Below are 27,006 nucleotides of genomic sequence, written 5' to 3' on the forward strand. Positions count from 1 at the left end.
TCACCGTCACCCAGCCCCAGTGTCACCGTCACCCAACCCCAGTGTCACCATCACCCAGCCCCATTGTCACCATCACCCAGCCCCAGTGTCACCGTCACCCAACCCCAGTGTCACCATCACCCAGCCCCAGTGTCACCGTCACCCAGCCCCAGTGTCACCGTCACCCAGCCCCAGTGTCACCGTCACCCAGCCCCAGTGTCACCGTCACCCAACCCCAGTGTCACCCTCACCCAGCCCCAGTGTCACCCTCACCCAGCCCCAGTGTCACCATCACCCAACCCCATTGTCACCATCACCCAACCCCAGTGTCACCATCACCCAACCCCAGTGTCACCATCACCCAACCCCAGTGTCACCATCACCCAGCCCCATTGTCACCATCACCCAGCCCCAGTGTCACCATCACCCAGCCCCAGTGTCACCATCACCCAACCCCACTGTCACCGTCACCCGGCCCCACTGTCACCGTCACCCGGCCCCACTGTCACCATCACCCAACCCCACTGTCACCGTCACCCGGCCCCAGTGTCACTGTCACCCAACCCCACTGTCACCGTCACCCAGCCCCAGTGTCACCGTCACCCAGCCCCATTGTCACCAGCACCCAGTCCCATTGTCACCATCACCCGGCCCCATTGTCACCAGCACCCTGTGCGTGTTGCCAGCAACCCACAGGGGGTCCCAAGCCAGCAAAGGGGAAGCTCTCACCACAAACCCCACACGGGAAGGGAAGGGAAGGGGAAGGAAGGGAAGTTCCCCCCGGAGCAGCAGGGGCCAGGGCAGGGGCCGGAGCCGCGGCACCGCAGGACCCAAATCAGCCTTTATTAATGGCAGCAGAGGGAAAGGGGAACCGGGACCCCCGCAATGGGGCACGAGGAGCTGGGGCCGTGGCTTCACCGGTCCACTTCACCGAAGACAATGTCCTGCGTGCCTGCGGGGGACACGGGGGTCAGCGGAGGAGCAGCACCCACAAAGGGGGGAGCCCCTCCAGGACCCCCCAGCCCAAGGAGGGGACGTACCGATGATGGCCACCACGTCCGCCAGCATGTGGCCCTGGGACATGCGGTCCAGCCCGGCCTGGAGGAACACAGGGAACCCCCATCAGCCCCATAGCACCCCCTCCAGCCCCATAGCACCCCTCCCGGCCCCATAGCACCCCTCCGGCCCCATAGCACCCCTCCCGGCCCCATAGCACCCCTCCCGGCCCCATAGCACCCCTCCCGGCCCCATAACACCCCCTCCGGCCCCATAGCACCCCTCCCGGCCCCATAGCACCCCCTCCGGCCCCATAGCACCCCTCCGGCCCCATAGCACCCCTCCCGGCCCCATAGCACCCCCTCCGGCCCCATAACACCCCCTCCGGCCCCATAGCACCCCCTCCGGCCCCATAGCACCCCCTCCGGCCCCATAGCACCCCCCCTGGCCCCATAGCACCCCCTCCGGCCCCATAGCACCCCCTCCAGCCCCATAGCACCCCTCCCGCCCCATAGCACCCCTCCGGCCCCATAGCACCCCTTCCGGCCCCATAGCACCCCCTCCGGCCCCATAGCACCCCTTCCGGCCCCATAGCACCCCTCCGGCCCCATAGCACCCCTTCCGGCCCCATAGCACCCCTTCCGGCCCCATAGCACCCCCTCCGGCCCCATAGCACCCCTTCCGGCCCCATAGCACCCCCTCCGGCCCCATAGCACCCCTTCCAGCCCCATAGCACCCCCTCCAGCCCCATAGCACCCCTTCCAGCCCCATAGCACCCCTTCCAGCCCCATAGCACCCCCTCCAGCCCCATAGCACCCCCTCCAGCCCCATAGCACCCCTTCCAGCCCCATAGCACCCCCTCCGGCCCCATAGCACCCCTTCCAGCCCCATAGCACCCCTTCCAGCCCCATAGCACCCCCTCCGGCCCCATAGCACCCGGACCCCAGGCCGGCGAGGGGATGAGGATGAGGATGGTGGCATCCAGAGCGGCTGCCGGGATGTGGTCACTCATGGGCACAGCACCAGCAGCACGAGGGGAGATGTGGGGACACGCGGGACCCGCAGGCAGTGGGGACCCCCCCATACGCCACGATCCCCCCCCTTGCTATGGGGTGACGCCACAACCGGCTTCTCCTACCAGGTGAGCGAACCCCGGCGCCTTGATCTTGCAGCGATAGGGGCGGCTGCTGCCGTCGGACACCAGGTACACACCAAACTCCCCCTGCAGGGATACAGGGATGGGGTTGGGGACACGGTGACACCGAGGTGCCCCCATGCACGCTGTCCCCCCTGTGGTCACCGTAACACAAGAGGCACCTTGGGGGCCTCGATGGCCGTGTAGGTGGCCCCAGGGGGCACTTGGTAGCCCTCGGTGTAGAGCTTGAAGTGATGGATCAAGGACTCCATGGAGGTCTGGGGAGAGAGGAGGGCAGGGACCACGGTGAGGAGCAGGGTGGTGGCCACAGCGCGTCCAGGCATGGCCACGGTGACACAAAACCCTGTGGGGGAGGCCCCGTGCAGGATGGAACCTCCGTTACCTTCATCTCCGCCCGCTTTGGGGGCGAGATCTTGGCATCATCCACCTTGATCTCGCCCTCGGGCATCTTGTTGAGGCACTGCAGGATGATGCGGAGCGACTGGCGCATCTCCTCCACGCGGCACAGGTACCTGCGGGCCCCCCCCCCCGCAAGGCGCTCAGCACCCACAGCACCATGCACGCTGGGTGCCCCATGGGGTCACCACAGCCTCCCCCCCCCCCCAAGCGTGGGTCTGACCCCCAGGTACCGGTCATAGCAGTCGCCCCGGGAGCCGATGGGGACGTCGAACTCCACTTGGTCGTAGACGTCGTAGGGTTGGGTCTTCCGTAGATCCCAGTGGATTCCCGAGCCCCGGAGCATGACCCCGCTGCGAGGAGGGAGCCGGGTGAGGGGGGTCCCAGCACGGGGCCCCCCCCCGAGGCCCCCAGACCCACCTGAAGCCGTAGTTCAGAGCCTCCTCTGCTGTTATGACGCCGATGTCGATGGTGCGGTTCTTCCAGATGCGGTTGTTGGTGAGCATCTGCAGGGGTAGGGAGCCCGTCACCCCCTGTCACCCCTTCCCAGCCCGTCCCCAGCCCTCAGGGTGTCCCCTCTCCCAGTGTTAAAGAGTCCCGGATGGTTCGGGATGAAGGGAGCTTAAAGCTCATCCAAAGCCATGGCCGGGATCCCTTCCACTGGAGCAGGGTGCTCCAAGCCCCTGTGTCCAACCTGGCCTTGAACACTGCCAGGGATGGGGCAGCCCCAGCTTCTCTGGGCACCCTGGGCCAGCGCCTCAGCACCCTCCCAGGGAAGAGCTTCCCTATATCCAACCTGAACTTCCCCTCTTCCAGCTTTTCCAGCGGGATCCTCACCTCCTCCACCTCATCTATCCGGATGGAGAAGTTCTTCACGAACTCATAGATGTCATCCATCAGCCCCAAGGGCAGGTCCTGGGTGGGACAAGAAGGCGCTGGGTGCAAGAGGGGAACCAGAGGGGTCAGCACCCACCCAGGGCTTGGGGTACCCCCCCCCCCCATTACCTGGTGCACCCCCCCGGGGCGGATGTAGGCAGCGTGCATCCGCGCCCCCGACACCCGCTCATAGAACTCGAACATCTATGGGAGAGAGGAGCAGAAAGAGCTGCTGCAAGGGGGGGACGGGGCAGCCCCACACCCGGGCACGGCCCCCCCCCGGGGCCCCCCCACCTTCTCCCTCTCCTCGAACATCCAGAAGAAGGGGGTCATGGCGCCGATGTCCAGCGCGTGCGTGGTCACGGCCATGATGTGGTTGAGCAGCCGCGTGATCTCGGCGAAGAGCACTGCGGGATGAGGGGGGGTTGAGCTGCAATCCCCATGGAATCCCTATGGCATCCCCATGGCAGCCCCATGGCAGCCCCATGGAATCCCTATGGCATCCCCACGGCATTCGTACGGCATCCCTATAGAATCTCTATGGAATCCCTATGGCATCCCCATGGCATCCCTATGGCATCCCTATGGCATCCCCATGGCATCCCTATGGCATCCCCATGGCATCCCCATGGCAGCCCCATGGCAGCCCCATGGCAGCCCCATGGCATCCCTATGGCAGCCCCATGGCAGCCCCATGGCAGCCCTATGGCATCCCCATGGCATCCCTATGGCATCCCTATGGAATCCCCATGGCATCCCCATGGCATCCCTATGGAATCCCCATGGCATCCCCATGGCATCCCTATGGCATCCCCATGGCATCTCCATGGCATCCCCATGGCAGCCCCATGGAATCCCCATGGCATCCCTATGGCAGCCCCATGAAATCCCCATGGCATCCCTATGGCATCCCCATGGAATCCCCATGGCATCCCTATGGCATCCCTATGGAATCCCCATGGCATCCCCATGGCATCCCCATGGCATCCCCATGGCAGCCCCATGGCATCCCTGTGGAATCTCTATGAATTCCCTATGGCATCCCTATGGAATCCCTATGGGATCCCTTCTTTCCTCACCCCGGATCCACTGAGCCCGCAGTGGCGGGCGGATGTTGAGCAGCTTTTCCACAGCCAAGGAATAGGCCTGCTCATTGCACATCATGGACACGTAGTCGAGGCGGTCGAAGTAAGGCAGAGCCTGATGGGAGGAAACAGGATACAAGGGCAAGGAAGCCGGATAACATCCCTCTGATGGCGTTTTCCAGCTCCCACCCTGGAGCCATGGCGCTGTTTCCCTGGAATCCCAACTGCTTTGGGTCGGAAGGGACCTTAAAGCCCATCCACATCCACGCGCGGGGACAAGGCCCAGGCTGCTCCAAAGCGCCTCCATCCGCAGCCGGGATGGAGCCGCCATTCCCCGCACCCCCATGGCGAGGAGCTGCTCCCCGCGGCGCTACCTGCAGGTAGGTCTTGTACTCGATGAGCTTCTCGGTGCCGCGGTGCAGGAGGCCGATGTGGGGGTCGCACCTCTTCACCGACTCGCCGCTGAGCTCCATGACGAGCCGGAGGACGCCGTGCGCCGCCGGGTGCTGCGGCCCGAAGTTGATGGTTAAACTGGAGACCTTCCGCTGCGCCACCGGGTCCTTGTCTGCGCCGGCAGGGACGGAGGAGGCTCAGCCCCAAGGCTCCACAGCGGGAAGCTCCCAAGGGATTCACACCCCCCCCCCCCCCAATGGCACCCCCAAACCCATGGAGTTGGGGGGAACAGGGCACCCCCAAACCCCAGAGCACCCAATGGACCCCGGAGCCCACCGAGCACCCGCCGGCCCCGGGCCGCCCCTCACCGTTCCAGGGCGGCGGCACCCACTTCTCGGTCTCTTTGCTCGGGTACATGACGGCGCCCGCGAACTGCTGCGCCCACTCCACATCGGGCTGCCATTGCCGCGCCGACCTGCGGGCCGGGACGGGCGTGAAGCGGGCACCGGCTCCGCAGCCCCCGGCCCCGCTCTCCTCATCCCCCGCCCGCCGCTGGCCCCGCTCTCACCGCACCGGGGCCGGGCCCAGCCGCGCCGCCGCCGCCGCTCGCAGCCCCGAAGGTGCCCGGAGCCTCCCGAGTGCCCGCAGCGCCGCCATCTTGCCCTTGGCACTGCGCGTGCGCGGACGCAGGGAAGGGGCGTGGCCGCGGCCGCCATGCTTGAAGCGGGCAGGTAAAGCTTTTGCCGCGCCGCCATATTGGCTGCGGGCAGCTCCGCCGCCATCTTTACTAAGGGCAACATCCGGGACATGACGCTGGCGTCGCCGCCATCTTTGAGTGGGGCAGGGTGGGGACGGGGATGGGGGGACATGGCCGGGATGCAGGGGACGCGGTGTCCCCTGTTCCCCCGCACGCCACCCCCCGTGTCCCCCCCACGCCACCCCCCGTGTCCCCCCCATGACATCCTCCGTGTCCGCATGCGGGTGCTGGGGCGGCGATGGGTGGCACACGGGTAACGGCGGCACCCCCAGCCCCGCTGTTGGGGTCCCCGTTGGGTCCCCGTTGTCTTCCCCCCTCCGTGTTCCCCCCGGGGTCACCGGTTCCCGCGCCCTCCCCTGCGTCACCCGCGCCGGTGACGCCCGCCCCGCGTCACGGCTGTTCCCGGCGCGCTCTGACTCACGGGGTCGCGCCGGTGGCACGGACAGAGGTTGGCCGCTGGCCACCCCCCCCAGCACCCCCCGTGGTGTGGGGACCCTCGAGACGGGGACCCCCGAGACGGGGACACCGCGAGATAAAGGAGCTTTGGGGAGCCAGAACTGGGATCCTGCAGCTGGGGGATAGTGAAACTGGGACAGTGGAGATGGAAGTAGGGATACAGGGACTGGGGATGCTGGAAGAGGGAGATGATAGTGGAACTTGGGATACTGGAGATGGAAATAGGGATACAGGGACTGGGGATACTGGAAGTGAGAGATAGTGGAACTGGGACATACTGGAGATGGAAGTAAGGATAGAGGAACTGGGGATACTGGAGATGGAAACAGGGATACAGGGACTGGGGATACTGGAAGTGCGAGATACTGGAACTGGGGATGCTGGAAGTGGGAGATAGTGGAAGTGGGACATATTGGAGACGGAAGTAAGGATACAGGGATTGGTGATACTGGAAGTGAGAGATAGTGGAACTGGGGATACTGGAGATGGAAGCAGGGATACAGGGACCGGGGATGCTGAAAGTGGGAGATACTGAAACTACAGATGCTGGAACCAGGGATACTGAAAGTGGGAGGTAGTGGAACTGGGGATGCTGGAACTGGGGATACTGGTAATGGGGATACTGAAACCAGGGATACTGGAACTTGTAGATACTGGAGCTGGGGGTGCTGTAACTGGGGACACTGGTGGATCTCAGGGCAGCGGCTGCCGCAGCAGATGCCGGAGCCCAGCGGGTGCTGCGGGTCCCATGGGTGCACAGAGGCTCTTTGTGCGGCGGCACCGGGTGCCACCGGCTGCCTTTGTCCGGGGCCGCGTCACCCTGATCCCGGGGACGGCACCGACGGCACCGGCAGCTTCCCGGCCCCCCCCTGCCCCGGACCGGGGCCGGCACCGGGACCGGCCCCCCCCTTCCCAGAAGGGAGGAAGCAGGATGCGGGCTGTGTCCTGCCGGGGGGGGAACAGGAGGTGACTCGGGTGTGAGACAGCGGGTGGCCCTGCTGGGAAAGGCGGACACGGGGGGGGCATGGGGGGTCCGGGAGGGATGAAGAGGATGAGGAGGGATGGGAGCACAGGCAGGAATGGAGGGGACAGGGAGGGATGAGGAGGAAGAGGAGGAGGAGGAAGGATGAGAAGGGATGAGGGACAGGAAGGGATGAGGGGAATGAGGGGGATGAGGAAGGATGGGAGGATGAGGAGGGATGAAGGTGATGAGGAGGGATGAAGGTGATGAGGAAGATGAGGCGGGATAGAGGGACAGGGAGGGATGAAAGGAATTAGGAAGATGAGGAAGAAGAGGAGGAGGAGAAGGGATGAAGGGGATGAGGAGAACGAGAATGGATGAAGGTGATGAGGGGGGTGAGAAGGGATGAGGAGGATGAGGGATGGGGAGCACAGGCAGGTATGGAGGGGACAGGGAGGGATGAGGAGGAAGAGGAGGATGAGGAAGGATTAAGGTGATGAGGAGGGACGGGGGGACAGGGAGGATGAGGATGAGGGGAGAAGAGCACAGGCAGGGGTAGGGACCCCTGCGGGCATTCAACACCTCCGGCGGGACCGGTCCCCGGGAGGGGAGATCCCGGAGGGTCCCGGGGGGGATGTCCCGGTCCTGCCTTCCCGAACGGCCCGAGGGGGGGTCGGGGCCGCCCCGCTCAGCTCCGCCCCTCCCGGGACAGCCCATCCCGCCCGTTAAAAAGCGGCGGGACCCGCTTGCCGCGGGGCTATCGCGGGGCTGTCGCGGGGCTGTCGCTGTGTCGCGGTGCCCGGGCCATGCGCTGCGCGCTCCTGACGCTCCTGGTCGCCGTCGCTGCTGTTGGGGCCGCTCCCGGTCCCGCGTGTCCCGTAACGGCACCGGGAGAATCCGAGACAAGGACCCGAGTGGGGCCAGCCCCGAGGAGAACCAAGGTACGGCCGGGCCGGGACACACGAGACTGGGACCGGAATGGACACGGAACGGGATGGACAGCGCTGGGACCGGGCTGGGCTGGGCTGGACCAGGATGGACGGGAACTGGAACTGGGGCAGATCAGGACACGCTGGATCAGGGCAGACTGCCACGGACTAGGACACACGGGACCAGGACGGGCTGGGACCTACTGGGACCGAGAATAGGACTGGGATGGACCAGGATGGGAGGGACCAGGATTGGCTGGGATGGATGGGGATGTAACTAGGCTGGGATAGGCTGGGACGACCTGGTGGCAGAACGGACCAGGACAGGACGCACTGAACTGGGATGGGCTGGACCAGGGCTCACCTCGCCGGCTCGCAGAGCCCCAGGATGCGGTGGGGTGATGCTGGGGGTCACTGGGATGCGGTGGGGTGATGCTGGGGGTCACTGGGATGCGGTGGGGTGATGCTGGGGGTCACTGGGATGTTGTGGGGTGATGCTGGGGGTCACTGGGATGCAGTGGGGTGATGCTGGGGGTCACTGGGATGTTGCGGGGTGATGCTGGGGGTCACTGGGATGTTGTGGGGTGATGCTGGGGGTCACTGGGATGCGGTGGGGTGATGCTGGGGGTCACTGGGATGTTGTGGGGTGATGCTGGGGGTCACTGGGATGCAGTGGGGTGATGCTGGGGGTCACTGGGATGTTGCGGGGTGATGCTGGGGTACCCCATCCCGCCCCTCCAAGCCCCCTGTTCCCCCACCCCCAGCGATTCGCCTCGGTGCCGCGGTTCGTGGAGCTCCTCGTGGTGGCGGACGAGGCGATGGCGCGGTTCCACGGTGCGGGGCTGCGGCCGTACCTGCTCACGGTGCTGGCGGCGGCCGCCCGCTCCTTCCGCCACGGGAGCCTCGGCAACGCGGTGGAGCTGCGGGTAACGCGGCTGCTGGTGCTGGGCCCCGGCACCCCCGGGCCCCCCCCGACCTCCAACGCTGCCGAGATGCTCCGGAACTTCTGCCAGTGGCAACAGGGGCTCAATGTCCCCGACGAGGACAGCCCCCTCCACTTCGACACCGCCCTGCTCTTCACCCGGCAGGTGGGGACGTTTAGGGGGGTCCGCGCTGCTTGGGGTCCCCATGGGGTGGCTGAGTGCTGGTGGTGCCCCCAAAGGGGGTTGGGGGCTGGTTTTGGGGTGCTCACCCCCCGTCTGCCCCCCAGGACCTGTGCGGGGCTGCCACTTGTGCCACGCTGGGCATGGCCGATGTGGGCACCGTGTGCGACCCGGCACGGAGCTGCGCCGTGGTGGAGGACGATGGGCTGCAGTCTGCGTTCACCGTCGCTCATGAGCTCGGTGAGTGGGGACGGGGATACGGGGGGGGGGGGACCGACACCGGAGCACCCCCAAAACCCCCCTCGGGGCTGATGCCACCGTCCTCCGGCTCAGGCCACGTCTTCAACATGCTGCACGACACGGCGCAGCCCTGCCGGGAGCTGAACGGCGACACCGGAGCCGCCCGGCGGGTGATGGCTCCCGTCCTCTCCTCGCTGGAGCCTGGCGAGATGTGGTCCCCGTGCAGCGCCCGCTTCATCACCGACTTCCTGGACAACGGCCACGGTACGACCCTGCTCGGGGCAGCCCCGGTGCGGCCCCGTCCCATCCGCTGCTCCCCGGCATCACCGGTGCCCTGCTCCCCGCAGGTCACTGCCTCCTGGACCAGCCTCCGGAGTGGCTGCCGCTGCCGTCGGCGCTGCCGGGCAGCGTGTACCCGCTGCTGCGGCAATGCCAGCTCGCCTTCGGGCCCGAGTCGCGGCACTGCGGGGACCAGCAGCCGCCCTGCGCCCGGCTCTGGTGCACCGGCCACACCGGCGGCCGCTCCGTGTGCCAAACGAAGCACTTCCCCTGGGCCGACGGCACACCGTGCGCGCCGGGCAGCGCCTGCATGGACGGTGCCTGTGTCAGCATCACCCGCATGCGGGAGCTCACCGTGAGTGCGTGGGGAGAAACGGGGGGCACCGGGGCCGCCGCTCGCCCCCCGGCTCCCGTTTGACCCCGCTCCCGCTGCTTTTCCCGGTGCAGACTCCGGTGGACGGCGCTTGGGGGCCGTGGGGGCCGTGGAGCGGCTGCTCCCGGAGCTGCGGCGGCGGCGTCCGGCTCTCGCACCGCGGCTGCACCGCGCCCGAGCCGCGCCACGGCGGCCGCTTCTGCCGCGGGAAACGGACCCGGGTCCAGTCCTGCAGCGTGGAGCAGTGTCCCGGCGGCTCCGGTGAGCGCGATGCGGGGACGGGACGGGACGGGAGCACCGCGGCGGGGGCCGGCGCCTGGCGCTGACCCCGCCGCTCGCCCCCCGGCAGCTCTGGCGTTCCGGGAGGAGCAATGCGCCGCGTACAACCGCGGTCCCGAGCTCGTCAAGGGGCTGCCGGCGCCGCGGGACTGGGTCCCGCGTTACAGCGGCGTGGCCGAGCGGGACCGGTGCAAGCTCATCTGCCAGTCCCAGACCTTGGGCTACTACCATGTGCTGCAGCAGAGGGTGAGCGCCGCGATCCCCCCGCCCCATACCCTAGCACGGCCCCCCCCCGAGGCGGGCGCTGAGGCCGGGCCGTGCCGCAGGTCGCCGATGGGACGCCGTGCTCACCGGAGAGCACCGGGGTGTGCGTGCGGGGCCGCTGCGTCCCCGCCGGCTGCGATCGCATCATTGGCTCCAAGAAGAAGTTCGATAAATGCATGAGCTGCGGCGGCGACGGCTCCGGATGCACCAAAGTCTCCGGTTCCTTCACCAAGCCCCGGTAAGTGCCCGGCGGCGGTGGGGCGGGGAGCACCGATGGGTGCCACCGTCCAACCTCTCTGCACCCCACAGCTACGGCTACAACGACGTGGTGACCATCCCGGCGGGTGCCACGCACGTCCTGGTGCGGCAGGTTTCGGACCCCGGTGCCGAGGATGTTTTCCTGGCGCTGCGGCGCCCCGACGGTGAATCCCTGCTCAATGGGGGCTACATCCTGGTGCCATCGGCCACCGACGTGGCGCTGGGCATGGGGATAACCCTGCGCTACAGCGGAGCCACCGCGGCCACCGAGACCCTGGAGGGCCGGGGGCCGCTGCCGCAGCCGGTGGTGCTGCAGGCGCTGGTGGTGGACGAACGGAGACCACCGCGGTTGAAGTTCAGCTTCTTCGTGCCGCGTCGCTCGTCGGAGGCCTGGGAGAAGCAGAAAGCCCAAATCCTGGAGGCCCTCAGGAGCCGCCGGCATCACCGGTAGCCGCAGGAGAGTGATGGGATGAGATGGAGCCTGGTGGCACCATTTGGTTACTGATGGCGGCAGCCTCTGCGCCGAGCCCCAGCGCCGGTCACCGCGTCTACCTCAGCCCTGGGCAGGCCCCGGGGCCCCACGGCTGTGGCCCCCCCCCTCCGGGTGCAGCCCCCAGCGCCCTTATTTAAAGCTATTTATGGAGCCGGTGTGGTTGTGGTGATCCCCGCGGGCACCGTGAGCATCGTCCCCAGCACCCCAAGAACGGGCACCAGCACCCCTGTGCTGAGGGAACTTTATCGGGTGCCCCCAGTTCCCCATGGAACGCAGCTCCTGACCCACCGGAGCCCCCACAGCCCCCGGCCTCACCCGCTCTTGGCTTCTGTGGGGCCGGGATGTTGATGGTGGCCTCGGGAAGCGGAACCGTGTTTGTGAGCACCGAGTATGCCAGGAACAGGGATTGGGATCTTTGGGTGGATCTGAGGGGATTTGGGAGGCTTTGGGGGAGATTTGGGGGAATTTGCGGGGATTTGGGGGAGATGAGGGAATTTGGGGAGAAATTGGGAGGATTTTGGGGGATTTTTGAGGTTTAGGAGAAATTTGTGGGGAATTAGTGGGAATTTGGGATGTGGGGGAGATTTGGGGGGATTTGAGGAGAATTCGGGAGATTTGAAGGGAATTTGTGGGCATTTGGGAGGTTTGCGGGGGAATCCGGGGGGAATCCGGGGGTTCGGGTCCCGCCGCTCCCCGGGCTCAGCGAGGACGCGGCCGCAGCAGCAGCGCAACGAGGGTGAAGGTGGCGGCAGGGAAGGGGCACCGGGGGCTGCGGGGAGGAGCCGCTTCCGTCCCGTACCCAATCAGAGCGCGCCGTCTCAGTGACGTCACCAGTAAGGGCGTGCCCAACACGCGGAAGTAGGGCGGTGGCGTGAGCGGTTGCCGTGGAGACGGCGCGGGGCGGAGCTTGCTGTGGACACGCCCCCGCCGCCTGCTAAGGTGCTGCCGGGTCCTAGTGCCCGCCTGCGGGAGCCTCCACCAGCCTCCCCCCTCCCACCCCGGCCCTGCCCGCGCAGCCTCAGCCTGCCCGGGCTGCCCCAGCCCCGGCACCAGCGTCCGCTCCAGGCTCCTGGGGCCGCGTTCTCCATTGACAGCTCCAACCTGGAGCGCGGGGCTCAGCAAAGGCAGGGCCGGATGGTGCCGGCCCAGAGCCTCGTGCCCGAAAGTGGCCATGTCCCGACCTTGACCCCACCTTGACCCTGCACTCACCCCTCCTAGATCCCACCCTGACCTCATCCTAACCCTGCTCCCACCTCGACCCCTCCTTCCCCCCACCCCCATCACTTACAGCGGGTGAGCCCCACCACCGACACCCGGAGCGGCCCCTTTAAGAGCGGCCTCTCCCTGGAGGCTCCGCCCCCTCGCGCATGCGCCCTCCGCCTCCCTCCTAGCGCGTCCCAAGATGGCGGCGCTGCCCAGGCGGGGCTGAGGCACTTCCGCCGGTACCGGAGGGGCCGCGGCCTTGCCCGGCGCCTCCCCTCGCCCCGCAGCGCCCGCGATGCCGCCCGGCGCTCGGTGACGCGGCCCCCGCCATGCTCCGGCGGCTGCTGGAGCGGCCGCGCTCGCTGGCGCTGCTCGTCGGGTGCCAGTTCGCGTTCGTCGCCTACTTCTCGCTGGGCGGGTTCCGCAGCCTCACGTCCCTCTTCGGCCGCGCCGCGGGGCCCGTCTTCGACTACTCCCGCACGCACGATGTGTACGCGAACCTCAGCCGGCTCCTGCCGCGGGAGCCCGCCCGGCCCGACCCCGCGCGGCCGCTGCCCTTCTGCCCCGAGCGCTCGCCCTTCCTCGGTGAGCTCCGGCGGGGCCCAGCAACGGGGAGGCGGGAGCGGGGCACCCCGCGGGGAGAAACGGGCCCAAGGGGGGGGGAGAACCGGTGTCTATGGGAGGAAGAGACCCGGGCCCTGTCGGGGGAGAACGGGCGGCACGGGAGGAGAACCGGACACTACAGAGCTGGTTCTACGGGAGAAAGAGCAGCGACTCGGAAAGAGAACCGGCCCCAATGGGGGAAGAACCGGGCCCCCAGGGGGAGAACCGGCCCTTCCGGGGACAGAACGGGGCCCTACGGGCAGGGAACCGGCCCCAATGGGGGAAGAACGGGCACCCCCCGGCCGGAGAACCGGGCTCGAAGGGGAAGAAATGGCCCCGCGGGCAAGAACCTCCCCCTCCACGAGAGGAGGAACCGGTTCCGCGGGGAAAGAACCGGTCCAACCGGCTGCACCGGGGCCCCTCCCGCGGTTTGGGGCTGTGGGAATGGCCCCGGGGCTTCCCCCCCCCAACCCTCCGCTTCCTCCCCCCCCGCAGTGGGGCCGCTGACGGTGACCTTCAGCCGGGTGCCGACGCTGGAGCAGATCCAGGCGAAGAACCCGGCGGTGCGGGAGGGCGGCCGGTACCAACCCCCCGGCTGCGAGCCCCGGTCCCGCACGGCCGTCATCATCCCGCACCGCAACCGCGAGACCCACCTGGGCCACCTCCTGTACTACCTGCACCCCTTCCTGCAGCGCCAGCAGCTCCAGTACGGCATCTACGTGGTGCACCAGGTAAGGCCGGGGGGGCTACGGAGGGGCACCGGCTCCGCACCGCCGTTAGCGGCCCCGTTAGCGGCCCCGTTTCCCCGCCGCAGGCCGGTAACTCCACGTTCAACCGAGCGAAGCTGCTGAACGTGGGGGTGAAGGAGGCGCTGAAGGATGAGGAATGGGATTGCCTCTTCCTGCACGACGTGGATCTGATCCCGGAGAACGACCACAACCTCTACACGTGCGACCCCTGGAACCCCAAACACGTCTCCGTGGCCATGAACAAGTTCGGATACAGGTGGGTGATGGAGGCGGAGGGGACACCGGGGCACACCGGGAGCCGCGGCTCAGCACCGTGTCCCCCCCGCAGCCTGCCCTACCCCCAGTACTTCGGGGGGGTCTCAGCGCTCACCCCGGACCAGTACATGAAGATCAACGGCTTCCCCAATGAGTACTGGGGCTGGGGGGGAGAGGACGACGACATCGCCACCAGGTAGGCCCCGGGAGGTGACAGGGGTGTCCCCATCCCAGCACCCCCCCACTGGTGACACTGCAGCACCCCATTGCAGGGTGCGCCTGGCCGGGATGAAGATCGCCCGCCCGCCCGTCTCCATCGGCCACTACAAGATGGTGAAGCACAAGAGTGACAAAGGCAACGAGGAGAACCCGCACAGGTCGTGGGGCGCCCGTTGGGGTTCGGTAGCGCCGGTTTTGGGGGGCCCGGGGGTGACGGTCCCTGTTCCCTTTGCTCCAGGTTCGACCTCTTGATCCGCACGCAGCGGATGTGGACGCAGGACGGGATGAACTCGCTGAGCTACGTGCTGCTGGCCAAGCACCTGCACCCGCTCTACACCAACCTCACCGCGGACATCGGCACGGACCCGCGCGCCGCCCGCCGCGCCCCGGCCCCCGGCCACGACGGGCAGCAGCACCGGAGCAGCACGAGCCTCTTCCGCGAGGAGATGCTGCGCAAACCCCCCCGGGACCCCGCGGCCTGGGGGGACCGGGGGCTCTTGTTGACCCCACACCGGCCGCTGGCACCCAATGGCACCCAACCGGCCCCGGGCATCACCCAGCGCAGCCCTAAGGGTGCTGGGGACGGTGGCACCGATGGGGTGGTGCAGGATGAGGAGATGGCACCGGCCCACGGGGACAACCGGAGCCTGGCACAGGGCAGCCGCTAACCCCGGCCCCCGTTGGACTCTGGGCACCGGGAAGGGCTCCCCCCATCCTGGAGAGCTGCATCGGGAGCTGCCGGTGCCGGCGGAGGCCCGGCCCAACGTTATTTATTCTATTTATGAGCCGCTCCCTGGACCTTTATCAGGGTTTTTCGATTAAAAAATACACTTTGTCCTATGGCCGTGGGTGCTGGGGGGGGGGCACGGGGGGGGGCTCAGCTCCGTGGCCCCAGCAGCCGCTCCACGGCCGCCTTGGCGCTGGCGATGCAGTCGTTGACGGAGACGCCGCTGTAGGAGGCTCCGATGAGGCTCAGGGGCAGCCGGTGCTCAGCCAGGAAGCGGCCGATGCGCTCTGAGGGGCCGGGATGGGTGCTGGGTGCCAGGGGAGGGGGTGCTGGGTGCTCCCCCTGCTCCTCAGCACCCACTTACCTGTGCGCTGCCAGTGGCCCAGTGTGTACTGCGGGATGCAGGCCTGGGGGGGGGGGAACAGTCAGTGAGTCCCATGGGACCCCCCCCCCAATGCGCCCCCCAGCCACCCATGGGTGCTGGCACCCACCTGGTGCACCCTGACGATGGAGCGGGTCGGGGCCGCCTCCAGCCCCAGCTGCTCCCTGACGGCCGCCTGTGCCCGGTGCAGCAGCGGCTCCGGTGCTGCCGTGGCCGGGTCCCCGAAGCTCTGCTGGAACCAGGCGCCTCCCAGCATCACCTATGGGCACCGTGAGTGTTTCCAGGGATTGGTACCAGGCTGCATCCCAATCCCCGCCCCGGTGCTCACCGTGAGCCGCAGCGAGGCCGCGGCCGCGCCGTTGTGCTCGGGGAAGGCCACTGAGTCGTAGACGATGCCCAGGAGGGCTCCATCCTCTGAGGAGGGCACCAAGTGCCCGAAACCCTGGGCAGGAGCGGGCTGGGGTCACCCCTGGGTGCTGGGATCACCCTCGGGGCCACCCCTGGGTGCTGCTGCTCTCACCGTGACGGGCAGCGCGACGCCCTCGTACTGCAGGTTCACCACGGCCACCGACACCGCCGGGATGCGCCGCAGCTCCTGCGCCAGCGCCGCCGCCTCGGCCGGCAGCGCCGCAGCCAGCGCTGGGGACAGGGGGGCACGAGTGAGGATGAGGACACGGACAACGGGGTCCCCTCCCCATCCTGGAGGCATCCGGAGGTGTCAGCACCGGCACCCAACATCCACCTGCAGCCGGGAGGGCGCTGACAACGTGGTCGGCTGTGACGGTGCCATCGGCCAGGGTGAGCTGTGGGGAAGGAGGATGGTGATGGGGGATGTGGTGATGGGGGACACAAAGACATAGGGATGGGGGACACAGGGATGCAGGATGTGGTGCTAGGGGACATGAAGACATGGGGATGCAGAGACACGGGGTTGGGGGACCTGGTGACAGGGATGTGGTGATGGGAGATACACAAATGCAGTGATGAGGGGCACAGTGACGGGGGACATGGTGATGGGTACTCAGGGATGCAGTGATGGGGGACACGGATGAGGATGGAGGGATGGGGACAGAGGGATGTGGGACATGGGGACACGGACACAGGGTTGGAGGAATGCAGTGATGGGGGACATGGTGATGGGTACTCAGGGATGCAGTGATGGGGGACACGGATGAGGATGGAGGGATGGGGATGGAGGGATGGGGACAGAGGGATGTGGGACATGGGGACACGGACACAGGGTTGGAGGAATGCAGTGATGGGGGATATTGGGATAGGTACTCATGGATGCAGTGATGGGGACACGGATGAGGATGCAGGGGCACAGGGATGTGGTGATGCGGGACACGGATGCAGGAATGCAGTGATGAGGCTCCCACCCCCCAGGGTCCGCACCTCCCAGCGGCCATCGTGGCAGCGGCGCAGGCTGCGCAGGCGCTGGTGGCACCGCAGCTCCACGCCGCGCTCCCGCAGGAACTCCGCCAGCGCCTCGGGCAGCGTCTCCATCCCGCCCCGCAGGGACCATTGGCTCCAGCGCTCGGCCCGCGCCCGGCGGCTCAGCCCCGACTCGGCTCCGCGCCTGTGCGCGTTCCCCCCGCCGCCACCGCGGCGCTCAGCGGAGCCCAGCGCCAGCCCCAGCAGCACCGAGCGCCGGCGCCGCTCGGCCTGGAAGAGCAGCGGGAAGCAGGAGCGGACGCTCAGCGCCCGGCAGTCCCCGGCGAACACCCCCCGGCACACGCTGTCCACCGCGATGTCCGCCACCTGCGGGCGCACGCTGCGGTCAGGCCGGGCCCCGCCTGCGCCTGCCGGGCCGCGATAACCGGTATCGCCCCGGGGGCACGCACGCACCTCCCGGCCGAAGCGGCGGAGCGCGAACGCGTGGATGCTCTCGTCCGGCTCCGTCCCTGCCGGCGCCAGGAGGTCCCGGAGCCCGCTCCAGAGCAGCGCCCGTGAGAACGGCGGCACCGGCCGCAGCAGCGCCCTGCGGACGGCGGGGGTCAGGGCCGCGGCACCGCGGTGGCACCGGAAGGGGGCAGCACCAGGCACCTACCCCAGGCCCGAGGGCAGCTTGTGCAGGGCCCCGGCCACGTAGAGGAAGCGGTTCCTGGAGGCCGGGTGGTCCCCGGGCACGGGCAGGACCGCACCGGCCAGGCCGAGCTCCGACACCTGCGGGGATAGCGGGAGACGGGCACGGACCTGCCCCGGGGCACCTCGGACCCCACACGGGGACCACCCCTGGACCCCATCACAAACCAAGGGGCTCAGCACGCAGCCGGGACCATCCCCCAGACCCCATCACCCACCAAGGGTCCCCCCTCCGGCCCCTAGAACCCCTAGACCCAGGGATCCTCCGCCAGGCCCCAACACCCGCCCTGGGCACCCCCCTGCACCCCTTCCCCGTTACCATGTGCAAGGTGTCGGCTCCCGCCGCCCCCCCGGGCCGGATCCCCCTCGGCCCATGCTCGAACACGGCCCCGTCGGCAGCGCGGGTGCTCTGCAGCCACCCCCCGAGGCGGGCGCTGGCCTCCAGCAGCAGCACCTGCGGACACCGCGGTCACACCGGGACCCTACCGGTAACACCGGGACCGATCCCCCCCCACCCCGGTCGCCCCGCGCTCACTTTGGGCGGGTGCGGGCCGCGGGTCAGGTGGTAGCAGGCGGCCAGGCCGCTGATGCCGCCCCCCACCACGGCCACGGTCGGTGCCATGGAGGCCCCGGGCCGGCCCCGCCACCCGAGCCGCCGCCGCGCCGCCAGGGAGGGGCGGGCTCCGCCCCCTCTCCTGATAAGGACAAAGGGCGGGACCAAGGGCTGGCTGAGCCAATGGGACGATGCTGAGCATCGGGGGGCGGAGCTAAACGGCGGCAAGCCACGCCCTTTGCATCACCAGCCAATCAGCGTTCCCGCGGCAGACCACGCCCCCTGGTGCCTATGCAGGGCCGCGCTAAAGACGCGGAGAACCAATAGCGCGACGCCGGCGCTTCACGGACAGGAGGGCAAGCCCCGCCCTCGCGTGTCAGCCGACCAATCAGAAGGCCAGGGAGGCCACACCCTTTCTCCCGCTAACCACGCCCACTGCCGTTTCAAGCCCCCCTAAACCACGCCCCTTCCCCGATAGCCCCGCCCCCTCCCCCCCAAACTGCGGCTTTTTGGGTGTTTTTCTTAATAAATTTATTGACAAAAGCCCGGGGGGGGCCGCGGCCGCCCCTCCCCCTCCCCAGCGGGGTCCCTGGGGGGGGCCGGGGGGGGCAGCCCCCACTTTGGGTGCTCCGGGGGGGGGGTCAAGGCCGGCGGCCGAGCGGCTCCTCCAGCTCATAGAAGAGGACGTAGCCCTCGCTGGACGGGACCTGGTTCTCGCTGATGGGCGAGACGCTGCGGGGGCACCGTCAGCAACCGGGGGGCACGGACCGGAGCGGGGGGGACAGGAGACAGTGGCAAGGATGTGGAAAGGGGGATACGGATCAGGAAGGGGGGCACGAACATGGGAAGGGGGGACATGGGCACAAGGTTAAGGAAATGGGATGGGGGGACAGGGACATGGGGCAGGGGTCAGGAACATGGAGACGGGGACACAGGAAAGGGATTCAGGGGCATTGATATGGGGAGAGGGGCATGGACATAGGGAGATGGACATGGCCCAGGGGCGGGGGGCAGAGACAGGGGGGGGGTCAGGGACACAGAGAGGGGGATATGGCCCAGGGAAGGGGTTAAGAGGGACTTGGGGGACATTGGGGGGTGGTGGGAGGCAGATTTAGGGAGGTCAAAGGCCCTTGAGAGGGAATTGGGGGTGAATTAAGGGGTTGGGGGGGGTTAGGAGGGATCTGGGGGGGGCCCGAGGCGATGTGGACACAAGGAGGGGGACACGGACACGGCGGCACCTACCGGGAGTCGTTGTAGACGCGCCAGCCGGCCGGGTCCCGGCACAGCGCCGTGTAGTGGCCGTAGTGAACACTGCCCGAGTGGTTGCAGAGGGCGTAGAGGGTGTAGATGGGGGTGCCTGCGTGGGGATGGGGGAGGCCGGGCTCAGTGTGTGCCCCCCCCCCCCCAACTCCGCACCTCAGTGTCGTGTCCCCCCCCGGGGCCTCACCCGCCTTCTCGCTGGAGAACTCCCGCAGGTTGAGCTGCTGCAGGGGGAAGTCCACGAAGACGGAGCATTTCTTGATGGAGTAGCGGGTGGTGGAGAACCGGTTCAGGTCTGGGGGGGGCGTCAAGGGGAAACGTGGCAGCACCGGGACCCCCCCCCCCCCCCCCCCCGCCTTGAGCACCGGGACCCCCTCAACCTTCCCATGGCAAAGGATACGGAGCACCAGGATGCGAGGGAAGCGCTGGATCGTCAACTTCTTGGTGCTCCGTGTCCGCTGCCGGCACTTGTCACAGACCTGCGGGTGGCACCGCACCGGTGAGGGGGGCACGGCGGGCACCGGGACGGGGTGGGGGGGACACCCCAAGCCCCCGGTTCTCACCGGGGCGTTCTCTGAGTCGAGCTCTTCCTCCTTGGTGAAGAGGCTGAAGCAGTCGTGGAGCGAGACCCGGCCCCCGGCAAAGCTTTTCTGCATGGGGAAAGGGGGGGGAATAAAGGGGAGCCCGGAAGGGAAAAAGGGGGGTCTGGGGGTGACAAAATGGAGGGGGGGGGGGTTCAGCCCCATCCCTACCTTTGGGATGGGCAGGGAGAGATCACAGAAGACCTCGAAGGTGGTGGAGCGGTAACCGCACGCCTGGCACTTGAGGCAGCTCTTCAGTTGTCCCACAAAGAGGTCTGGGGGTGAAGGGATGGGATGGGACGGGGGGGGTCAGAGGGGCCCCCCCGAAGGGTGCTTTGGGGTGCAGGAGGAGCCCGGCAGCGCTCACCCACGATCTTGCTGTCCTCCCTCTCCAGGTACCGCTTCCACATCACGTTGGCTCGTTCGTCGTCGCTGCGGGGCGAGAGGTGGGAGCTCCGGCTGCGGCCGGGGGGGCACCCCCAGGACCCCCCCTTCGTGTGTGTCTGTGTCCCCCCCCCTCACCTCAGCCCCTCGGGGTCCTCGAGCATGGGGGGCCGCCGCGTGTCCGAGAGGATACTGGGGGTCCGGCGGCCCTTGCGGTTGATCTCCACGTGGAGCCGGTCCATGAAGAACTTGAGGAACTCCTGCGCATCCTGTTGGCTGCACGGGGGGGGCACACGGAGCCATTGCACCCCCGGACCCCCCCATGGAGCTGGGGATGCCCTGGGGGGGGGGGTGAAACCTCACCTGTACCCGGTGAAGGAGGGGACGTACTTCTGGAAGACGGCCTTGAAGCGCCCGGGGTTGACGGCTTCGGCCGCATCCGGATGCCAGAGCGCGGCGATGACATCGGCGAAGGCTGCGGGGACAGGGGGGAATCAGCACCGGGGGGGGGGGGGGGGTTAGATCAGGCTTAAAGGGGGGGGGTTGGGGTGCGGGGGGGCTCCCAATTCACCTTCAGTGAGCTCCTGGGGGCCGCGGGGCTGCTCCTGCTGGAAGTCCCGGCGCAGGCAATAGTCCCGCAGGGGTTTGGTGCTGCTCAGGCACTGCAGCACTGCGTTCATGAAGCACTGCGGGGACAGCGGTGGTGCCACGGCCACGCCACGGAGACCCCCGCGGGGCCGGGGACAGCCTGGATGCGTCAGCACAACGGGGGCCACCGGCACGGGCGGCACTTACCGTGTTCCCCAGGTTCCTGAGGCCGACGTGGCCGGAGCCCAGCAGCAGCGTGTGATGGGGCTGTGGGGACACAAAGGGGCACGGTGAGCACCAACCCCTCGCAGTCACCCCCCCCACAGCCACCCCCCGGCCCTGGCACCTCTCCGGTGACGAGCAGCAGCCCCATGACCGCCGCGTGAGCCACGGATTCGGCCACGGCGGCGGCGCGGGGCTTCGGCAGCAGCCGCTGCGGCAGCACCGCCAGCCCCGGCATGGCCCCAGCACCGGCTCCACCGGGTCCCCGCTGCCTCCCAACCGCACCTGATCCGATTTCCCCCGGCTATTCTGGGCCGCAGCTCAGGGGGATTAATTAGTGCCTGAGCCACGGCGGGGACAACGGGCACCGGAGCGGGGACAAACACCCACCCGTGGCGGGGGGCGAAGCAGCACCAGGGATGGGCACCACAATCCCATGGGATTTCAGGGCTTTAATCCCCACGTTTGGAAATGGGGATGGCAGCCAAGGAAGAACGGAGCAGGGAGAGGTGAGGCCCCAATGGGGATGAAGGGGACAACTCCCGATGCTCTTACTGCTGCCTTCTCCTCAGGCCGGGCGGGCAGCGGGGCTCTGCCCAGCGCGGGGCTGCCGGGCGCCGGGATGGGGTACGTGGGGTCGGGCACAGCGCGAGTCCGGGGGCAGCCCTCGGGCCGCACGGAGAGCAGCGGGACCCCGGGCTTCCCGTCCAGCCCCGGGGCCACATTGACCCTGCGCAGCGACGAGCTCCGGCGCAGCGCCAGCGCGCCCGCGCTCAGCTGGTGCCCGCAGTCCCTCAGCACCAGCCGGCTCAGCACCGCCGCCACGTCCTCGGCGCGGCCGCCACCGCCTTGGCTCAGGTCGCCGATGCTGATGGATTTGGAGCGCGCCAGGTTGCTCCTCCGGCGCTCGGCTCCGCTGGGCAGGGAGAAGGAGGCGCTGCCCGGTACGGCCTGCGGGGAGCCGGGCACCCGCACGCCGTGGTCGGCCTTCACCGGGCCGCGCCGGCACGTGGCCCCACGCGCCGCATCCCCGCGCTTCGAGGCCCGGCCCCGCTCCAGCTCCAGCTTTTTGCTGCGTTCATCCAGAGGCCCCGGTCGCGGCGGCAGGAGCCGGAGCTTGGGTGCCGGGGAGAGGCCGTTGGCGGAGGCCATGGCAGCGGCGCGGCGCTCCTGGCTCAGCGCCCGGTGCCCGCTCGGCAGCTTGGCGGCGGCTTTGGGCTGCGAGGTGACGACGGCGTGGTCCCGGGCGCGGCCGCCGCGGTGCTCCGAGGCCTGGGGCATGGTGGGGAGCAGAGCCCTGCGGGGACAGCAATGGGGGGATGCCGGGGGCGCCGGCGGGCACCGGGAAAGGGGGGGGACCGGGGAGGGGGGGACCCACCTCTACCACCGCCGCCGCCTTCCCCGCTCACAGCCCCCCGCGGGCAGCGGCCGGGCGGAGGGTCCCGTCGGCGGGGGCCCTGCGGCACAAGGAGAGACGCGTTCGGTCATTGAGGGGGGGGGCCCCGCGGCCGGAGCCGGTGTTGAGTCACGGAGGCTCCCCCCCGGCCCCGAACCCCACCGCTGCAGCCCCGGGGATGCAGCCCCTCAGAGCACCGGAGGGGGGGCTCGGCCCCGGTAGCAGCCACAACCCCTCCGTTGCCAGGCGGGGCGAAGGGCCGCGGGGGCCGGTTACCGGCCTCCGGTCCCCTACTCCCTCCGCGCCTCGGCCCGAGCACCGGACACCGGTCACCTTCGGCCCCCCCCAACCCCTCCCGGTACCGGAGCCCCGGGCACCCCCCGCCGCCGCCGCACCTCCCGCGGGCCACCATGGCAACAACTCCCGCAGCCCCCGCCGCCATCTTTGTTCCTCCCTCCCCACGGCCCCGCCCCCGACGGCTTCGCCACATGCACTGCGCATGCGCCGCAGCCGCCAGGCCACGCCCCTCAACACCTTCGCCTGCGTCGCTATGGAAACGCAGCGGCGTCTCCCCCCCCCCCCCGCTCTTAAAGGCGCCGCCGAGTCGCTCTTCTTAAAGGGACAGCGTCCTCTAAGCCCGCGTTATTGATGGCTCACACCAAGCAACGGCAATGCGGGGGGGGGACGAGTTTATTGGGGGGCAAACAGGGGGTGGAAGCAGGGGGGAGACGGAGGATGGGGGGGGACAGGGGGGCTGCACCCCCCAGCTCCCCTTTGGTCACTTCTCCTTGTGCTGGATGATCCCTTTGGCCACCAGGTCCGGGATCTCCACCGCCAGCCAGGGCCCGAGCTGTGGGGACAGAGGGTGAGCAGCCACAGGGACCCCCCCCAAAACCGAGGATCCCCCCCCCCCCAACTCACCCCCAGGGCCATCAGATGAGCCAAGCCGAATTTGGGGACATTCCGGGCCCAGAGGGGCTTGAAGTGGTCGCTGAGGCAAATCTTGCCACCCCTGGGGGGGGTTAGAGGGGGTCAGCACCGCAGGGACGCCCCCCGGGGGGACCCCCCCTTTGCAATGAGACCCCCCCCTACCTGTACATCTTGGCTGTCTTCCCGTCCAGCTCCGGGATGGCGATCTCGGGGGCGGTGTTGGGGTACGTAACCGGGATCTAGGGGGGGTGACACCGGGAGGGGTGGGGTGTCAGCACCCCCGGACCCCCCCCCCGCCTTCCCTGTCCTCACCCCCCTACATCCCTGCTCACATCAAACTCGATGGCGAACTCGTACTTGAGCAGCTCGTGGATGTACCAGCACCTCCCGAACCATCTGCAACACGGGGGGGGGCTCAATCACCGGGACCCCCCCACCGGGACCCCCCCCATCACTCCCCGTCACCCACCGGGTGCCCTCGGCGTTGGACTCCAGGCGGAACCAGTCGTTATCGGCGCGTTTGTTGTTCTCCACGTACTGGGGGGGGGACACGACCGGGAGTGACGGGAATCGAGGGGCAACCGGACACGGGGGACACAGGGAACGGGGGGGACTGGAGCGAGGAGGGACCGGACCGCGGGGTTGCGGGGGGAACCGAACAGAACCGGAACCGGAGCGAGGGGAACCGGACTCGAGGGGGTGACACGGACCGGGGGGGGGAACCGGATGGAACCGGAACCGGGGAGGGGACCGGAGCGGGGGGGAAGCACGGACCGGGGGGGATCCGGACAAGGGAGGAACCAGACCGGGGGGGAACCGGATGGGCCGGGCCCCGGCACCTGTATGAGCGCGCGGTACTCTTCCTTCAGGCGCGAAGCCCACCCATCGCGGTCCCGCGGCCCCGCCGCCGTCCGCAGCAGCGGCAGCTCCGCCACGGCGCGCCGCGCCGCCTCCTCCGCCATGGCCGAGCCGGAACACCGCCATCTTGGCTGGGGGCGGAAGTGACGCCGGAGGACGCGCCGCCATCTTGGTTAAGGGCGTGACGCGCCCGCGGAGGGGGCGGGTGTGGGTGCCGCCATCTTTACTATGGGCACGGGCGGGGCGTGACGCGCCCGCGGCGCCTCCATCTTTAGTGCTGGCGGGGCTCGGCCGCCTCCTCCCGCCCCCGGGACGCCCTCGTGTGCCCCCAGTCCCGTGACCCTGTTCCCATCCCCCCAATTCCCATCCCCCCAAATCCATTCCCCCATTCCCGTCCCCTCAATTCCCATCCCCCCAATTCCCATCCCCCCTAATTCTATTCCCCCAAATCCTTGTCCCTCCAATTCCTACCTCTCTATTCCCATCCCTCCTAATTCCCATTTCTCCATTCCCATCCCCCCCAATTCCCACCCCCCTCCAATTCCCGTGTCCCCTAATTCTCATCCCCCCATTTCTATACCCCCAATTCCCATACCCCTCATTCTTGTTCCCCCATTCCCATCCCCGTATTTCCCATCCCTCCGTTCCCTTCCCCCAATTTCTATCCCCTAATTCCCGGGTCCCCAATTCCCATCCTCCCATTCCCATCCCCCCCAATTCCCATGGCCCTAATTCCCATCCCCTCAATTCTATTCCCCAATTCCCATCCCTCCAATTCCCATGTCCCCCAATTCCCATTTCCCGTATTCCTGTCCTCCTGTTCCCATCCCTCCAATTCCTATCCCTCTATTCCCATCTCCTCTAATTCCTATTCCTCAATTCTATTTCTCCATTCCCATCCCCCCAATTCCCATGTTCCCTAATTCCCATCCCACCAATTCTATTCCCCCAATTCCCATACCCCTCATTCCTGTCCCCCTAATTCCATCCCTCCATTCACTTCGCCCAGTTCCTATTCCCTAATTCCTGTGTCCACAATTCCCATCCTCCCAGCTCCCATGTCCCTAATTCCCATTCCCCCAGTTCTATTCCCCTAATTCCTGTCCCTCCCATTCCCATTCCCCCATTCCCATCCCCCAATTCCCATCCCTCCAATTCCTACCCTTCCATTCCCATCTCCCCTAATTCCTATCCCTCAATTCCTATTTCTCCATTCCCATCCCTCCAATTCCTGTCCCCCCAGTTCCCATGTCCCTAATTCCCATTCCCCCAATTCCTGTCCCTCCCATTCCCATCCCTCTATTCCCACCTCCCCTCATTCCGCCCCCATCCCCACAGCACGGGGGTCACAGCAGCAACTCAAGGGGTTTATTGGGCTGGGGGGGGGCAGCAGTGGGGCCCTGGGGCCGCCGGGGGGGGCTCAGGGCTGCTCCTTGCTCTTGCCCAGGTCCAGCAGGGAGGAGAAGAGCCCGAGGACGTTGCTCCGCAGCTCCTGGGCCAGCGGCGTCAGCTGCTTGTTGGCCCGGTCCAGGTACGCCCTGGGGAGGGAAGAGGGGATGGGAATGGGAGAGGGGATGGGAATGGGAGAGGGGACGGGGACGGGAGAGGGGACGGGAGAGGGGACGGGGACGGGAGAGGGGACGGGGACGGGAGAGGGGACGGGGACGGGAGAGGGGACGGGGACGGGAGAGGGGACGGGGACGGGAGAGGGGACGGGGACGGGAGAGGGGATGGGAATGGGAGAGGGGACGGGGACGGGAGAGGGGACGGGAATGGGAGAGGGGATGGGAATGGGAGAGGGGACGGGGACGGGAGAGGGGACGGGAACGGGAGAGGGGACGGGAACGGGAGAGGGGACGGGAACGGGAGAGGGGACGGGAACGGGAGAGGGGACGGGGACGGGAGAGGGGACGGGGACGGGAGAGGGGACGGGGATGGGAGAGGGGATGGGGATGGGAGAGGGGATGGGAATGGGAGAGGGGACGGGGACGGGAGAGGGGATGGGAATGGGAGAGGGGACGGGAATGGGAGAGGGGACGGGGACGGGAGAGGGGATGGGAATGGGAGAGGGGACGAGGACGGGAGCGGGGATGGGAGTGGGGATGCAGCCCCCGTGCCCCCCATCCCTTCCGTACTCTGCCTGGCTCCGCATCTCCTCCACCTGCAGCCTCTGGGGCAGGTCCTTGGTCATGAAGTCCGAGAAGCTCTGGAGGTGGCGGCTGAAGAAGTCCTCGGCCGGGACCTCGGGAGCGCCCTCGGCCGGGGCCTCCCGCCGGGACAGCGCAGCCTGGACGGGACCCAGCAGCAGCAGCAGGAGCAGCACCGCGCCCGTCACCGCCTTCATCTCGCCGGGCTGGGGCGCAGGGCACGGGGCGGCGTCACCGTGGGGCTGCCCCATGGCGCAGGGGTCCCCGCCAGCCCCACAGCCCCAGGGTCTCCTCCTGCCCCATCCCTACACTGCGGCCCCATTCCTGTCCCATCCCACCCCACAGCCTCAGCCCAGCTCCACTGGCACCGTCCTGTCCCTTTCCAACCCCACGGCTCCGTCCCTATCCCATTCCAACCCCATGGCTCCAGCCTTTCCCCGTCCTGACCCCGCAGCCCCATCCTGCCCAGCACCGGTGCCCCTCACCTGGGCAGGACTTGGGGCTATGGGGGCCTCTCAGGGGCTGTTTATATCCCTCGGGATCAGCTCCCGCCCCCCGGCCAGGAGAGCCGGACCTGGGTAAACACCATGG

The 27,006-nt window shown here is 68.3% G+C and overlaps 7 protein-coding genes across 7 annotated transcripts; 2 read left to right on the forward strand and 5 right to left on the reverse strand.

Moving 5' to 3' along the window:
• Positions 1 to 633: 633 nt before the first annotated feature.
• NDUFS2 (NADH:ubiquinone oxidoreductase core subunit S2) lies at positions 634 to 5,556 on the reverse strand. The gene is made up of 14 exons (XM_080634960.1): positions 5,450 to 5,556; positions 5,250 to 5,356; positions 4,863 to 5,053; positions 4,483 to 4,603; positions 3,698 to 3,810; positions 3,533 to 3,607; positions 3,365 to 3,442; positions 2,948 to 3,033; positions 2,761 to 2,880; positions 2,514 to 2,643; positions 2,293 to 2,388; positions 2,114 to 2,197; positions 1,020 to 1,077; positions 634 to 931 (listed from the first exon to the last, which is right to left on the reverse strand). Exons 1-14 carry the CDS (start codon positions 5,536 to 5,538, stop codon positions 894 to 896), a joined length of 1,386 nt encoding a protein of 461 aa, XP_080491086.1. The 5' UTR covers positions 5,539 to 5,556; the 3' UTR covers positions 634 to 893.
• Positions 5,557 to 7,840: 2,284 nt separating this feature from the next.
• On the forward strand, positions 7,841 to 11,231 carry ADAMTS4 (ADAM metallopeptidase with thrombospondin type 1 motif 4; the record flags this gene model as incomplete). Its single annotated transcript, XM_080634874.1, has 9 exons — positions 7,841 to 7,996; positions 8,749 to 9,072; positions 9,195 to 9,327; positions 9,421 to 9,591; positions 9,675 to 9,961; positions 10,054 to 10,240; positions 10,329 to 10,504; positions 10,585 to 10,760; positions 10,832 to 11,231. Exons 1-9 carry the CDS (start codon positions 7,862 to 7,864, stop codon positions 11,229 to 11,231), a joined length of 1,989 nt encoding a protein of 662 aa, XP_080491000.1. The 5' UTR covers positions 7,841 to 7,861.
• A 1,415-nt stretch (positions 11,232 to 12,646) lies between these two features.
• On the forward strand, positions 12,647 to 15,139 carry B4GALT3 (beta-1,4-galactosyltransferase 3). Its single transcript, XM_080635004.1, has 6 exons — positions 12,647 to 13,061; positions 13,575 to 13,810; positions 13,894 to 14,084; positions 14,157 to 14,279; positions 14,356 to 14,460; positions 14,541 to 15,139. Exons 1-6 carry the CDS (start codon positions 12,806 to 12,808, stop codon positions 14,968 to 14,970), a joined length of 1,341 nt encoding a protein of 446 aa, XP_080491130.1. The 5' UTR covers positions 12,647 to 12,805; the 3' UTR covers positions 14,971 to 15,139.
• Positions 15,039 to 18,161, reverse strand: PPOX (protoporphyrinogen oxidase). Its single transcript, XM_080635003.1, has 11 exons — positions 18,032 to 18,161; positions 17,816 to 17,950; positions 17,462 to 17,577; positions 17,260 to 17,392; positions 16,807 to 17,172; positions 16,154 to 16,214; positions 15,932 to 16,050; positions 15,740 to 15,853; positions 15,521 to 15,670; positions 15,394 to 15,436; positions 15,039 to 15,316 (listed from the first exon to the last, which is right to left on the reverse strand). The coding sequence occupies exons 1-11, from the start codon at positions 18,116 to 18,118 to the stop codon at positions 15,180 to 15,182; spliced, it is 1,461 nt and encodes a 486-aa protein (XP_080491129.1). The 5' UTR covers positions 18,119 to 18,161; the 3' UTR covers positions 15,039 to 15,179.
• A 406-nt stretch (positions 18,162 to 18,567) lies between these two features.
• On the reverse strand, positions 18,568 to 22,935 carry USP21 (ubiquitin specific peptidase 21). Its single transcript, XM_080635020.1, has 14 exons — positions 22,876 to 22,935; positions 22,463 to 22,541; positions 21,640 to 22,381; positions 21,070 to 21,129; positions 20,846 to 20,960; positions 20,638 to 20,749; positions 20,413 to 20,550; positions 20,258 to 20,322; positions 20,062 to 20,165; positions 19,873 to 19,959; positions 19,710 to 19,788; positions 19,497 to 19,604; positions 19,292 to 19,406; positions 18,568 to 18,781 (listed from the first exon to the last, which is right to left on the reverse strand). Exons 3-14 carry the CDS (start codon positions 22,363 to 22,365, stop codon positions 18,691 to 18,693), a joined length of 1,800 nt encoding a protein of 599 aa, XP_080491146.1. The 5' UTR covers positions 22,366 to 22,381; positions 22,463 to 22,541; positions 22,876 to 22,935; the 3' UTR covers positions 18,568 to 18,690.
• A 223-nt stretch (positions 22,936 to 23,158) lies between these two features.
• On the reverse strand, positions 23,159 to 24,395 carry UFC1 (ubiquitin-fold modifier conjugating enzyme 1). Its single transcript, XM_080635040.1, has 6 exons — positions 24,250 to 24,395; positions 23,880 to 23,947; positions 23,743 to 23,806; positions 23,573 to 23,649; positions 23,402 to 23,492; positions 23,159 to 23,330 (listed from the first exon to the last, which is right to left on the reverse strand). Exons 1-6 carry the CDS (start codon positions 24,370 to 24,372, stop codon positions 23,259 to 23,261), a joined length of 495 nt encoding a protein of 164 aa, XP_080491166.1. The 5' UTR covers positions 24,373 to 24,395; the 3' UTR covers positions 23,159 to 23,258.
• Positions 24,396 to 25,688: 1,293 nt separating this feature from the next.
• APOA2 (apolipoprotein A2) lies at positions 25,689 to 26,666 on the reverse strand (the record flags this gene model as incomplete). Its single annotated transcript, XM_080634875.1, has 2 exons — positions 25,689 to 25,806; positions 26,404 to 26,666. 2 exons carry the CDS (start codon positions 26,664 to 26,666, stop codon positions 25,689 to 25,691), a joined length of 381 nt encoding a protein of 126 aa, XP_080491001.1.
• Positions 26,667 to 27,006: the final 340 nt, after the last annotated feature.

Source organism: Psittacula echo, assembly GCF_963264785.1.
Source record: "Psittacula echo genome assembly, chromosome: 26".
NCBI lineage: Eukaryota > Metazoa > Chordata > Aves > Psittaciformes > Psittacidae > Psittacula > Psittacula echo.

Bases quoted from the DNA above. Each gene is read 5' to 3' on its own strand.
- NDUFS2 (XM_080634960.1), bottom strand. From the start codon at position 5,538: ATGGCGGCGCTGCGGGCACTCGGGAGGCTCCGGGCACCTTCGGGGCTG. The intron at 5,357-5,449 runs GTGAGAGCGGGG...CCCGGCCCGCAG, and splicing joins CTGGGCCCGGCCCCGGTGCG to GTCGGCGCGGCAATGGCAGC. The intron at 932-1,019 runs GTACGTCCCCTC...TGTCCCCCGCAG, and splicing joins GGACGTGGTGGCCATCATCG to GCACGCAGGACATTGTCTTC.
- B4GALT3 (XM_080635004.1), top strand. From the start codon at position 12,806: ATGCTCCGGCGGCTGCTGGAGCGGCCGCGCTCGCTGGCGCTGCTCGTC. The intron at 14,085-14,156 runs GTGGGTGATGGA...TCCCCCCCGCAG, and splicing joins ATGAACAAGTTCGGATACAG to CCTGCCCTACCCCCAGTACT. The intron at 14,461-14,540 runs GTCGTGGGGCGC...CCTTTGCTCCAG, and splicing joins AACGAGGAGAACCCGCACAG to GTTCGACCTCTTGATCCGCA.
- PPOX (XM_080635003.1), bottom strand. From the start codon at position 18,118: ATGGCACCGACCGTGGCCGTGGTGGGGGGCGGCATCAGCGGCCTGGCC. The intron at 15,854-15,931 runs GTGAGAGCAGCA...GCTCCTGCCCAG, and splicing joins GCGTCGCGCTGCCCGTCACG to GGTTTCGGGCACTTGGTGCC. The intron at 15,437-15,520 runs GTGGGTGCCAGC...CCCCCCCCCCAG, and splicing joins CCATCGTCAGGGTGCACCAG to GCCTGCATCCCGCAGTACAC.
- USP21 (XM_080635020.1), bottom strand. From the start codon at position 22,365: ATGCCCCAGGCCTCGGAGCACCGCGGCGGCCGCGCCCGGGACCACGCC. The intron at 19,605-19,709 runs GTATCCTTTGCC...CGCCCCCCCCAG, and splicing joins CCCTCGCATCCTGGTGCTCC to ACCTGAACCGGTTCTCCACC. The intron at 19,407-19,496 runs GTGAGGCCCCGG...ATCCCCACGCAG, and splicing joins GTTCTCCAGCGAGAAGGCGG to GCACCCCCATCTACACCCTC.
- UFC1 (XM_080635040.1), bottom strand. From the start codon at position 24,372: ATGGCGGAGGAGGCGGCGCGGCGCGCCGTGGCGGAGCTGCCGCTGCTG. The intron at 23,948-24,249 runs GTGCCGGGGCCC...TCCCCCCCCCAG, and splicing joins AGTACCGCGCGCTCATACAG to TACGTGGAGAACAACAAACG. The intron at 23,807-23,879 runs GTGGGTGACGGG...CCCGTGTTGCAG, and splicing joins TCCAACGCCGAGGGCACCCG to ATGGTTCGGGAGGTGCTGGT.